Here is a 14,101-nt window from a genome sequence, read left to right as displayed (position 1 = left end):
TCATATTCATAAAGTTTGAAGAGTTCAGAAATCAAGGTTTGGTGGATTAAACCTGGTTTTTAATCACAGCTCTCATGCATCTTGGAAAGTTCTCTTTTACCAGTGTTACACCCTGTTAACTTGATTGCCAATCCTGGTGCAGCAATTCAAGCAGTTCATCTTGGTTTGATGGCTTGTGATCATTCATCTTCTTTTTGATTAACCTATTTTCTAGATGTTTTTTTATTTGGAAAAATCATTATGTTAGGTGGTCTCTTGTTTTTTTTTCCGCTGAATGTACACTGACCTTTACCTAAGGCCCATCATACAAATACTTTTGGATGTATATTTCTACATGTATACACACTACATATGTACACAACAAACAAATGTAAGTAACTGTTAACTAGAAGTCTATAATATGTTACCAATACGTAGCCTTAAAATGGAAACATGAAAAAAACTGTACTAAGCTCCTGTAAATAAAAATATATAGTGGAGTCAACAATATAAAACGCGATAATATCATTTCTTTTAATTAATACTAACCTTAGTTCAAAATATTGAACTCCCCGTCGGGGAATCGAACCCCGGTCTCCCGCGTGACAGGCGGGGATACTTACCACTATACTAACGAGGAGAATCAGGGATGAAAAGCTGAACAGGCCTTTTTGTAAGTTCCATCCAACAATATAAATATATATATTTATCTGAATAAAATACTTCAAAATACTGTAGTTGTTTGCTCACAGCTGTCTTAAGCTATTATCTCTCAGTCACAAGACCAATTTTCAATGTTTCACAGCAAATACTGAGCTTATCCCTACCTTTCACAAAACAGCTGCTGTGTGTCTGCAGGGCTTTCCTAACCCACGCCTGATGTTTAAGCGTTACCTCGGCTGACGGTCTGGCTCGGCTCTACATCAGTTTAAAAAAAAAAAAGTCACCGTGTTTTTTTATACAATCATTTTCCTATTTTGTTGGTATACATGTAGTTGTATGCCTCTGTGCTCTTATAGTTCTGAAGCTCTTCGCTATCTACGCCCTCGGAAAAGACGAAGTAAGTTAATTAACTAACTGTATCAATGTTGCTAATTTCAGTCCACAGCTTTACCTACCCACTCTGAGAGCGTGGAAGGGTGAGGCAGTGAGGCACTGTTAAAAAACAAAGTCACCACAACTTTTTAAAACACACGTACTGTGCAACCACCTAGTATTTCTGCTGGCCATGTTTTATAATAAAGCAGCAATGAACGTCCACTTTTTGACTCGCTTATAATGTAAACATTCTAACACCGGAAACCAAAAACCGGCTTCAGCTACGAATCATGGGAAAGGTCAAAGTTCAGAAAAATGGCTATTACGGATATGAGTAAGATATGCTAAAACTGGCGTCTGATAGTAACCCTTAAAAAAAGTGTAGAATGGCAGGTTTGGTAGGAATTGAAAAACTAAAATTTGTCCACAATAATGCATCAACTTGATGGGTGAGGTCTGCATGTACACCTTGTCCACTGTTAGAAATATGCTTTAATTTTTTTTACTATAATCAATAACTTTACGATAATCAGTTCTAATCAAGCTAATGAAGTATTGACATAAAGCTTGCCCCACTAACCTAGAGGCCAGCTAAAGGTGTTGAAATGTTATGGGCAGAGCGGCGGAAGGCAGCTGAGTTTCTAGATACAAACTCACTGAGTTCTCTAAAATACTTCTCTGGTTTAACAGTCCGTTACTTGCAAGATCTGTCCGTTAGCGCCTGGTCGTCAAGTCCAATCCGTTGTTAAGCAAACTGTATGTGTAAGACAGAAATTATTAAGACAGACAACTTCTGATCAAGACCAACCAGAACCAGTTTTTGGGGAACTGTCTAGGGTGCCTTCCTCTGTAACCTTGAGGTGGGGTTTGTCTGTAAATGCTTGTGTCTGTGAAATAATCTTTGAACTTCTTTTGAACTCCTTATTAGTGGAAGTAGTTCCCAGAGCTCTGTTTTAATTAATTAGTTGATTTTCTGAAGATCAAGTATCCTTTCTCTCTATAAATTATCTCTACTTTCGGGCTTCCATCAAAAGAATTCAGGGGAAAGCACTGGAGACGGCGCAGAGGGTAGTGCGGTTTTCACAACACCACATACAAATAACTTTATTCTAAGTGTAACAGTGTTAAAAGTATATATAAATAGTTAATAATATATAAATTACTGCAAATGAGTTCAGCACCACCTGCTGGTCAATGGCTGCCAGTTTTTAGTATAAAATGAGTGCATGCTGGGAGACCCCCAGCAGTCTGAGATATCCCTGCTGTGGGTGAGTTGGCTCTCTACAGAGCTCCAGTAAAAATCACTAAAATAATAAAATAAGTACTCAGTGCTAGTATATTTTAATACTTAACAGCTCTAAACGACTATATAATGAATGTGCATGTGTTAGTTACATGGATTAAGTCATTTTTGTGTGCCAATTAGCTAGCTAATTAAGCTAGCTGATTTAGCTAACAGGCCACATGTCTCTGTTGCTAACAATAGCTAACTCTGTTTAGGCTGGCTAAGCTGACCAGAAACTGATCTGATGTGTTATGTGAATGCTGAACTCGTTGCAGGTGGGTTTAAATATATAATTCGTGTTATTCCTTTGGTTATATTAATAAGTTAAATATTTGAGGAATTAAAAAAATGTGCTTTAGCCATGAGCCTAGCTTTGCTAGGTGTGTTATATCTGGTGTCCAAAAGGTGGCAGTATTGTATCTCTTTTTTCAATGTTTCTACTGTGAAAATCTACAAAATGGATGATGTGATTTGTGCAACTGCAGTATAATTTTATAAGAATGTTTTTATTTTATTTTATTTTGTCTTAGTCATTATTTTGTAAGGATAAAGTTAACTTAGTTAGATTAATATAATGTATACTAATTATGAGAATACCGTTATAATATAATACTTCATAATAATTATAATAATAATAATATAATAACGTAAATAGATACCATTATAAATGTTTAGTTGCTTAATTAATATTTACTATACGATCACTGTTTTTTTTCTATTTTTATGTACCATGGGCAAGAAAAATGTCAAAACTGTACATACAAAAGACCCCCAGCAGTCTGAGATATCCCTGCTGTGGAATAAAAATACCCATCATCCAAACCATGTGGTGTCCATCCTTGGGGCGGGACGGAGTATAAGAGGTCACATAAGCCTAGGTCAAATATCAGTTTTTCATAACTCAATATCACACAGAGCGTCAGAAAAAAAGTTGACTAAGAAATTCAGAAAAATGGAAAATTCCACCATTAACAAACAAAACCGTTAGATACCTGTTCAACAGCATAACTTTCCAGGCTACAGGTTACTCCACTGTTTAAAATTCTTCCCAATATTCAGTTTGACGTCATCCTTTATCCAATCTCTTCTGGGTCAAGGCTATTAGCCTATTCTCTCTCTCTCTTTCGTTTTTTCCTCTTTCTTTTGGTAGTTCTCCCATTAGCAGTAAAATCATGAAAAGCTAGCTATTAACACACAACTGTGTGTTTATGTTTAGGCCTATGTAATAGACTCAGGTTTTCATTCTAAGCAACCCACAGCACATGTTTGAAGACCAACTAAATTATTATAATAATTAAACATGTGGAATCAGATGTGCTGCTGGTTGTTTAGAAAGATTATTTCAGGAAATATAACAAAACTGATTTTCAGGAAAACCACCTATTATACCTTTAAACTTCGTGTCTGGTGGGCAGAGATATTAAGCAACAGAAAAACACAATAATAAGGGGAAATAAAATGTCTGAACTTGCCACTAATATGTTTCAATAGTGAAATGATCTTGCATATTGCATATTCAAGCTCACAATCCGTTTTTACTCATTTTATTTTTGTTTTATGTATTGTTAGATTGTTGTCAAATTTACACAATATTAATTTGATTCAAAAGCAGGTTCACAAATTTGTAACCTAACTATGTGGTTGGATAACTACTCACTGACTTAACATTTACGTTTTACCAAAACTTGAAAGATATGAAGTTAATCACCCTTGAGAAAAATGATAAAAGAAATCTGAGCATCTTACTATTACTGTTACTGTATTATTTAACAAAAGCATGAAGGTTTGTAAAGTGCTGTATTCAGATAGCCACACTGTTTTCGATGTTATCAGGGGAGAGGTAAGGGTAAGGAATGTCCATTTTGCTGTTCCTCTTGGTGATGTCTTCAGATATATCCTTTAGCTCTTTGAGTACTGCCTCCACAAGCCTGCAAGGAGCACCGCTGCTGAAGTACTGCTCCCGGTAATGGCACAAGGCAACCTACCATAAAATCATCAGTAGCATGGGTATTATTTACATAATTTCAGTAACACTTTTGATTATTGTTTATAGGAACTACGTTTAAAACAGGCCTGTAAGTCCATGGCTTAAAACAAGTAGATGAATGTGGGAAAAAAAAAATGCAAATGTTGGAACCACCCAAAATTTGTTAAAATTGTCGTATATTCATGTGTATCTTATTATGTATTCTGCATTGTATCCAATAAAAAAAAAATAATAAAATAAACAGCAGTATTTTACATACTGTCAGAATTTCATGATGAACAAACCAGTAGAAATGCTTCAAATAACCTGAAATCACCTGCAGAGTTACCACTTCAGAGACAGAGTTCAATGTTTTTGTGTGACAGCAATAGCAACCCTTTATGTTCAATAACAGGGGTATATAATCTAATTTCAAAGGCCCTGTGTGGCTGCAAGTTTTAATTCCAGATTCCACACCTAATTACATTTGTTTAAGGATTGTTTTATTCACTGCTGTTTAGCCCCTGTATTGTTTTTCTTAAAGATAAAAAAATATCCACCCACCACCATGTTTAATAGCAACCCTAAGCCTGAAATTTTTGTCTATCCCTAAGTGACATGCACATGAGAGAAAGTGCAGCATTGTCATTGTCATTTTCATGAAAGCTGTACAGCACCAAAGTAAATAGACTGTATTCTAGTCATGTTCAACTCTTAGGATGAGTGGAGAATACTGAATGTTAGGACTACACAAGGGTTAATCAGATGATCTCAGTCTTCAAACAACTGGCTACATGTGGTTCTGCTTTGTTGGAATTAAAACGTAAGCTCATAGAAACGCTTCTTCTTATGAAGATGAGTTCTTCTTATTAACTCTCTATTGAAAGCTGAAATTGCTGCTAAATATTCTATAATAGTCCTATTAATCCTTATTAATCCTTAAAGTACATGTACAGAGACACAGAGAAGCAATGGCTGCACTCACATAGTCAGCAGCAGGCTGTGAGAGCATCAGTAGAATTGTGAGCACGCTGCAGGTGGAGTTAACATCCGGGAGAAAAGACAGGAGCTCCTCCTCAGTTACCGATCCTTTTACCTGAGGAGGGGGCCGCAACATGGCTGCTGGGCAGTTTGGCATCCAAAGGTTGAAGTCCACCTGAAATAATGTAAGTGATTTCAGTAGTGTTTTAGAAACATTCTAATGTTTTTTCCCTGCTACTGTAGTTTCAGAAATATATTTTCTTAACCACAACAGACTCTAAGAGCAGCCATGAACATTATGTATGCACATCTTACATTAACAGAACAGTTTTATATGTGCTCTTCTTAAGGGTAGCTTAAAGATCGGATTAGCCCAGAAATGCCAATTTTTACATATTGCTTTTTCGTTTTATAGTTCAAGATGATATTAGTTATATGAACAATGTCACATATAAATACTGTAAATATAAGTTATAAATACTATGCTGACAATTCAAAACAAGGGTTAAAAAGATCTTACCATCCTACTGAAATTGATATTTCAACACATTTTAATAAAAGTGAATTATACACTAAGATGAGAGGTAGAATTTTCCCTTCTTATTATCTCTTTATCTCAGTAAACACACCTGAGAAAAGTTGACAGCTGCATGCAGTGCAGAGCTGGAGAAGATCACCATGGTAAGAAACGTGCTCAGCTCTGCTGTGGTTTGAAATGACTGTGGGAAACCTAATAAAATGATTAATGATGAAAGAGTGAGAATCAGATCTACAGCTATGCGGTCAGACATGCTAACTGGTACTGTGGTAAGGCAGGGCAAGAGAAGGTTATTTGTGTAGCACATTAACAGTGGCAATTCAAAGTGCTTTACATAAACAAGAAATGACAAATACACAAAAATGCATTTAAACTGCATTAAAATGACAGTATATTTAATAAAATGAAACACAAAGTGTTGTAGAGCTAACATTGTTTTTAAACTGAGCTGAAGGCCTGCTCAACCAGCATGTATACCAGTCTGTAACTGAAGAGATGGACATTTGCTATGTTAGATTAAATACACAAAAAATATTATATACAGTATACATGACCCTAATAGGTTGGTAGACCTGCAGATCTGCTTTCTGAATGAGTTGTCCAGAAAAAAACAATTAAGCCATATGTTACCTTTAAACTTAATGAGCCCTGTCAATTTCCGAAACATAATTTTTCAAGAATTCATCAAGTCATGAAACAAGCAGTAGCAATCATTAAACTGGGAACCATTATTTTATTATTATTTTTTTTAATCTCTAGTGATGCCCCAACACCAGGAGGGTGAAGAGTAGCACATGCCTCCTCCGATACATGTCAGCCACCGCCTCTTTTCGAACTGGTGCGGATGTATCATCAGCGAGTAGCATCGCAGCACACTCGGAGGTAAGCACAGCGACTCAGCTCTAATACACCAGCTAACAGAAGGCTGTGCTAAATGACATCACCTTGAGAGTGATGTGAGGAGAGAGCGCCATCTACCTATCCAGAGATAGCATTGCCAATTGTGCTCCTAATTTGAGGATGTGAGCATGTGTGTTGGATCATGTAGCTGTACATGTGGTTTTTTATTTTTAAAAGGATTATTTTTTTAAAGACCAACTGGGAGATCTTAAATTTTAGTGAATCACCTGTTTGAGCAAGGCTGAGGAATCCTTCTGTGAAAATCTCTTGAATCCAACTCTGTAGCTCCCAGTCCTGTTGGACCTCCTGGTCATTGCTATAATAGAGATCCACCCAGCTTCCCACAAACCTAGAACAACAACATGCATCAAGAACATACTCACACCTGAATTCATTATTATGTATATGTGACTCTGTTATAAAAGTCTCATGAAGCACCTGTGAAGAGCATTCCACACCCTCAGAGCATCTTGTGCATAGTAACAGTTGGTCAGCGTGTCTAGACCTCTCTCTCTCAGGTCGTCAGGGACACACATTGAAGAGTAGCGCAGTTGTTCGGTGCCGCGAGCAAGCAGAAGAGCTGCTGCATTCAGGCCACAGCCTATGGCCTAATGAGGAGAGGATAAAAATAAATATACATATACTAAAATAATAGCACACAAACAGATTCAATTCAACAGTAGTACTAGAGATAATGACTCTAACCTTGTCAAAAACACCATTAGTGCTCAGAAGAGAGCCTCGAGCCTGAATATTAATCTGGAGACAGGTCTTTATATGAGGCATCAGAAGCTTAAAAAAATAAAACATTCCAAAAGAAGACATATGAGTAGTAGTCTATCACAGGTTTCCAGCAAAACAGTTCATAATATTCATGTTGCATCTTTTTTTTAACCACTGTATGGTGCTGTAAAGTAGTCTATTTCCTACTACATACCTGGTGCAGAGGGTGAATTTCTGGCAACCTCCTGAGAGTGGCAATGCAGCACACTTCTCCTAACAGGTGAGTACGAAGTAGGTGGGAAAGCAGCTGGTGAACCTGGAAATCTGCATTTTTGACCCACATCTTTGCCAACAGCCAGTCAGGTTCAGAGTCAGATGGCAGGAACACAGGGTTTTGAGGACCAGCATTCTTCTGGAGCTAGTATCAGAGAAGTAGGAAGCTTTATTTATTCAAGAGATTATTAACTATTGGACATTGTAAATTTTCTGACAGTGATCCTGTTGTCTGAAAACAGGGGTAGACAGTGTACAGTAAACATTGAATTAAATACCTGATTTGAACAATACTGTATGTCAAATAAATCTGATTATATACAGTCAATTAACCAAGACATGTTTGGTATCTAAATTTTCTGATTAATTTAGAATGGGCTAATGCATTAGCCTAGAATCTCTTGTTGTAAACTTAAAAAGCATATGTCCAAAAAAAACTAAGCTGATTGAATGAATCTGGGTCGGTGATCAATTATGTTAATTTGATTTTCACTAAGGAATTTCTTAAACAACACATTTGCTAAGTTTTATAAATACACAAGTTAAAATATACAATACTTGACATTACAATATTTTATATTTTAAACAGTCCACTTTTGCTTCACTTAGAGTAGTAATACAGGCCTGAGCACAGAACAAAATCACTGAATGAACACTGTGTCATGCAGACACCTCAAAGCAGGAGCTGATTCAGCTCGTTTTAGTAGACAGATTTCACTCTTCACTGTTTACGTGTTCGTGCCGATTACAGTAAGCTGCTGCTGATGCTACTGATACCGGGCTAATCTAATGAAGGAATCAAAAACCCACAGGTGCAGAGATGACTCAAACATTTGAGATTTTACATGCATGCATGTCGTGTAGATAATTGCAGACTTCCTTCTTCTCTATAGACTCGTTTGTCTTTGTTGTAATGTGTCTGTAAATATTTCAAATAAAGAATAAGTTACACTGTACATACTTGGATGGCAATGGGCTTCATCTCTCCATACTGGTTGTAGTGCAGGAGGCACAGTGGAGCTGCAAGGTATGTTTGTTTTCCATTGAGAATATTAGCAGGTAGCTGATCAAGTATCCCGTAGTCCAGGAGAAATATAGCTCCTCTCTGTGGTACAAACACATCATCATATTAAAATATTATGGTCACATGTGGAGTAATAATGAACACAAATCCAAAATAACAATTTACCAAACATTGCCATACATTAATCATTAATTTATTGGAAACCAACTAATCTACATTGTAATTCCACTCACCAGCTACTTCCACCGGTCCAGCTACGCTATGGATCCCTACATACTAGGGCTGCATGATATTGGGAAAAAAAAACATTTCAAATGTTTTTTTTCCACTATATATAAATATATATATATATATATATATATTGCAACATTAAACAATGCAGGGACCAAGACGTCGCCAGCCCCGCCCCCACCCGCACACTGTCTCAGCTCTGGACCAATCAAGAGCTGAATCAGTGCCGAGCACTGAAAACACGAGGAAAACAGCAAAACAACAGTAATTGGACCTTTAATCAGGCGTTTAAATGGTCTTTTAAAAGGTAAACAAGAGCGTTTTTCAGAGATTAAAACATGAATTCAGCTGTAACTGGAAATATCTGCACAAAATTGTGCTGGACTGAGGTGCACAGCTTTCGACACATGCGTTTACAAGCACGTGCCCAACCATATGGATGTGCTATCCTCTGTGCCCTTTGAATTGCCTCTCGGGGACAAAGTAATCTGATTCTGAATTAAAACACATCAGAATCATTAGTGGGTTGAAAGTGGTCCAACATTTAAATACTGTACGACTGACGAGTGGCTCTGTGTTCATAACCTGACTATTAAAGATATGTTTCTAAACGCATGCCTCTACACACCTCCATTTCTTGCTCCAGAGAAGAGCCCACAGGAAGAAAATCCCTCAGCATCTCAGATGTAAGCTGTAGGTTAGGTGGAAGGTGGTGGATTTTTCTGATCTGTAGAGGATTACATCCATTCAGACACTGATAACCAAAAAAGGTGTCATCTTTCCAGTGAGCCCGAACATATTCTGAAAAAACACAGGCAAAAAGCAGGAAAGAAAAGTAAGAACACAAAGAGGCAGTAATACTGGAGATATAGTAATGTCACATTATTTGCATTGTGGTGTTGCTGATGAAACAGAAAACTGTGATGGTCTGGCGTACTAGCTATGGCATTATCCTTTCCATTGTGGATGAACACAATCTCCAGTTCCTCCAGGCTGCTCCAGGGTTCTGTTCTGTTGGCGAATCCCCTAACATAGTTCAAGTTGATGCCTGGGCTGAGAAACAGACACAAGAACTTTAGATCAGGGTTGTGAATGATGTGCAGCTGAAATGCTGAAAATTAAAAATACAATAAAAAACAAATGCAAATTATCTTGAAAATGCCATTTAATTTTGTGATATTAGATTTTTACCATATTGTCCACCCCTACATATTGATCTACCTTTGTCGAGTGAAGCTCAAATTGGGACCAAGGGACTGTACACTAGTCATGTCTATACATCGAAGGCTACCTTCAGCAAAAGTGCCCCATCTGCAACAATACAAAACAAACATGTTAAACTGATTTTCGTGAGACTGAATGGTTTAGGAGTGATATTAAAGTAGTATGAATGGAAATCCGACTGATGTAAGACCTGATTTGTTGTTGTCTCTTCTGCAGGTCCCTGGCCCTGTGCTCTCTCAATGTCTGCAGTTTTTCCCAAGTCACAAGGCACACTAAAGGAAACAAAAGAAGCAAATGTGATTTTTAACAGCAAAAAAGAATGCAAATGCCCCATGGCCACCGTAACGTGCTCTAATTTCCGTGTATGTTTGTTTCTTTTTAAACTACTTCCTTCTATTATTTCCATATTTATATATGACAGACTTCTCTACTCACTAATATATTCTTGCTTTATCAAAACACATGGTATTTTTGGTCTCTACACACTCAGCAACAAAAACTGTAGTCCTTTCCTATGACAATGAGACACTGATAAGACTCAGGCATGTTTACAGCTTGCCTCTGTCACTGCGGAGCTCAACATCACCATCTGCAGTGGTGATCCACTTGTTGCAAGGGAAGCGTTCAACCTCTGCAGCTTCGTCTCTCTGTTTCAGCTGCACATCCAGACAGTGCCAGCTCTGATCAGGAAAGCCAGGCCGAGCCTCAAGACGCAAGCAGACCAGGACCACCGTGCCAATCTTCCTTTCAGGCTTGACCACAAAAGTGCAGGTCTACAGTAAAGAAATGTGATCCCATGATGATCCCAAACCAAAAAAATGATCATAGCCTACCACAAAATGATGTGAATTATTGTCTTTTTGTTAAATTTTGGTGTAAAAAGGTTATTTACCATTAGAGCTACAGTGGACATGATATATATGAAGGCCTTACCGAGTCAGGCATGAGACATTGTCCATCTGGAAGAACTTTAACTGGAGGACAGTCACACTGAGAACCAACCAGTGAAATCCAAAGAGTGTTGTATGTTCCTGACAGAAGCCCTGGTGAGGTTCGGATTGCCACATGAAATCCCTCCATTTAACTTCACCTGGACACCTGTAGAAACAGAAAACTTTCTTGGAATATTTTCTCAGTTGGCTTCAATAGGTAGAACATGGAATGGTTCTCCAACTGTATTAAAGTAGTTCTAGAGATGCTAAGCTCTTGTTAACTGCTTTTTCTTAACTCTGCGCTCCAACTCATCCTCAACTACCTGGGTTGAGTTTTTATGTCAGAGGACTGTGGAGGCCAAAAACTTTTTTTATTGTCTACTACCTACCTGCATATGTGTTCATTCATAGTATTTAAGTCTGTGTGTTCAATCTTTTGACACAAAACCAGAATATTCAGATATCGCAATTGGAATATGAACATTATAAATAATATTAATAAATGGCAACACACTGTGGTACTTTGTATAATATATACATTTGGTTATTTTTGTTCATACCAAACAATCTCCAGTACTATTATTTGCATATAGAGCTGACAAGAGGCACAAGAGGAAATAACACATGCACACATGCATGTTACCAAATGACAAATGTCTAAGCAAAAACAACAGAGTAAAAAAAAAACATAAACATACTTACTTGCTAACCTTTTTTTTCATGTTAAAGTTTATTAATAGATAAGTTGCTATATTGCATATCTTTATAAATATTTATATTTTAATCTCCAATAACAGAGGCTTTGTCATAATAAACAGCTAGCTATGTAACCATCACTTCTCATGGTTAGACTCCTCCGATGATAAACATCAGAGCTGATTATAAATGAATATAACTTTTATTTGTCTTACCTGTGGGAGTGGTGGAGGTATGATGTGTTCTGAGCTCTGCTGAGTTCTGTGCTGAGTGTAGAGAGTGTGTGTACAGTGTGAAGTGCGTGTGCAGTGCGTGGGTGTGTTGGCATGCTTTGTATATTCTTCCTGAATTTGGTTATGTGACCTTTAGAGAAATAGAGACTTCATTTACCTGCTAATAATTAAAATATGCATATGTGGAGCTCCTTTATTTTTAAGATAGACACATGAAATAACTGCATGGGATGTATAAGCGAGAAAAAGATGAGTTCCCTGACCGGGAATCGAACCCGGGCCGCGGCGGTGAGAGCGCCGAATCCTAACCACTAGACCACCAGGGAGCACTGACATGTTTTTGCACAGAGATACCTAAATACCAGAATCGCACTGTTTAATATTTTCATTTTATATTTGTATTTTTGTGGTTAACATATTTTACACTTTTAATGTGCGCTTTATTGCGTTTAATGTGGCTATATATTATCCAGACAGATTTTAAAATACAAAAGCTTTGCAAAACTAACCTAACGTTACTGTTAACATTGATCCGGACACCCAAACACATCAGACATTGCATATAAAATTTGTATGGTTTCTGATGTTTAAATAAAATTACTCTCATACTTACATATAAAGACACATCATAAAATGATTGAAAGCTAAATTAACGATAGTTTCTGAACACTGCAGTTCTAAATAGGCCGGAAAACACTTCCTACCACAGACCTCGTGGCGCAACGGTAGCGCGTCTGACTCCAGATCAGAAGGTTGCGTGTTCAAATCACGTCGGGGTCAAACTCTTTTGCTATAATCAGAGTAATAATATTTCAAAATGAGAGGAAACAGGCAATACCTCTTTCACCCGTTAGAATACCCTCTCCCGTCCACGAGCTAAAGGTGTAGGTGATACAAGGCTCCTTTTCTCTGCAGTATAAAATAGGTTTTTCACATTCTGAACACTTTGAGGGCTTTTAAGACTGCTAAAGGTTACTTGGACTTAATAATTTCAGACCAGTAACAGGAATCAACCCAAATTCTGCAGGTTTGAAAATAGACATAAAAACTAGACAACCGTAACAAAACTAAAGGTTTAGGGGACGTAAAATGTTTATATTTCTATTACAATTACAATTAGAATTTGTAGTAATGTTTATTATCAAACATGAAACCTTTTTATGTAATTCTTGAATATAAATATTTAAGATTTCGGTGTGTACTATCAGGCAGAAAATTTAAAAAAATGTTGGCCTGTTCAGGGGTTAAATAGCAGTACTTATGCATAGTGCCCAGCTTTTATAGGTAGCCTAACTGGGCCCCAGAAATTTTGTCCGCAGGCTCATAGATTCATACATGTGGACCCCATGTATGTATGACAGCAGTGATGGACTCAGCTGAGTGGTACCTTGCACATGGGGCCTAGATAAGACCCATGTGATATTAGTGTGGGTTGTAACAATGCAGCTCATTTGGGAAGCCCAACCGTATTCCAATAACAATACAAGTAATACAACAATCCACTCAAGAGCTTATGCACACCTGGACCTTACCTAGCCTACATTCCACCAATGTGAGCCCGACATAAATACAAACATTTTGTCATGTTGTCCTGGACATGGATTAAGATTATTTTAGAACTAAATTGAACCATAAATCATCATCACTGGGCAGCCTGTCTTAGTCTGGGATTAACCTTTATCTGAGTGTCTATGAAACCGAAACCAATTATGGGTCAGTTCTATCATTTGAGCACATGGGTTGAAAGTAGATGACTACATCATTGTGGTATTGCTGACCAAAAAGATTCCAACTCATTTATTAGGCCTTATGTGCTACCGTGTTTTAACAACAAGTAGCATTACAATGCTTTGCATTCATTAAGCCAGCCATATGTTTCTTCAAGCAAGACAAAGACTACAGAAGATCTCCAAAAGTACAGCATAAACAGTAAATTCAAGCAAGAGCATATGTAAAGCATAGGTCTTATAATGCTTCAAACATTTCATCAGGTGCCTTCATCTACTGTTCTTTTACTTCATTTACTGTTCTTCTGTTAAAGTTAAGAAAGAAAGAAGGCAGCTGAACACAGCATTAAT

General features: G+C 37.3%; 2 protein-coding genes and 3 non-coding genes across 5 annotated transcripts in view; 2 read left to right on the top strand and 3 right to left on the bottom strand.

The window, feature by feature from the left end:
* Nucleotides 1-14,101, top strand: part of st6gal1 (ST6 beta-galactosamide alpha-2,6-sialyltranferase 1) — a 77,433-nt gene that overhangs the window by 38,094 nt on the left and 25,238 nt on the right. The window lies entirely within an intron of this gene.
* Nucleotides 548-619, bottom strand: trnad-guc (transfer RNA aspartic acid (anticodon GUC)). The gene has a single exon. It is a non-coding gene; the product is annotated as a tRNA-Asp (tRNA).
* zgc:152891 (uncharacterized protein LOC767741 homolog) lies at nucleotides 3,831-12,321 on the bottom strand. The gene is made up of 15 exons (XM_007254159.3): nucleotides 12,006-12,321; nucleotides 11,096-11,260; nucleotides 10,722-10,935; nucleotides 10,353-10,434; nucleotides 10,160-10,249; nucleotides 9,876-9,991; nucleotides 9,567-9,739; nucleotides 8,645-8,788; nucleotides 7,625-7,828; nucleotides 7,393-7,479; nucleotides 7,126-7,295; nucleotides 6,915-7,036; nucleotides 5,879-5,979; nucleotides 5,254-5,424; nucleotides 3,831-4,283 (listed from the first exon to the last, which is right to left on the bottom strand). The coding sequence occupies exons 2-15, from the start codon at nucleotides 11,240-11,242 to the stop codon at nucleotides 4,104-4,106; spliced, it is 2,001 nt and encodes a 666-aa protein (XP_007254221.3). The 5' UTR covers nucleotides 11,243-11,260; nucleotides 12,006-12,321; the 3' UTR covers nucleotides 3,831-4,103.
* On the bottom strand, nucleotides 12,278-12,349 carry trnae-cuc (transfer RNA glutamic acid (anticodon CUC)). The gene has a single exon. It is a non-coding gene; the product is annotated as a tRNA-Glu (tRNA).
* Nucleotides 12,732-12,803, top strand: trnaw-cca (transfer RNA tryptophan (anticodon CCA)). Its single transcript has one exon. It is a non-coding gene; the product is annotated as a tRNA-Trp (tRNA).

Source organism: Astyanax mexicanus, chromosome 17 (genome assembly GCF_023375975.1).
Source record: "Astyanax mexicanus isolate ESR-SI-001 chromosome 17, AstMex3_surface, whole genome shotgun sequence".
Lineage (NCBI taxonomy): Eukaryota > Metazoa > Chordata > Actinopteri > Characiformes > Acestrorhamphidae > Astyanax > Astyanax mexicanus.
This window is presented reverse-complemented; position numbering and strand designations above follow the sequence as displayed.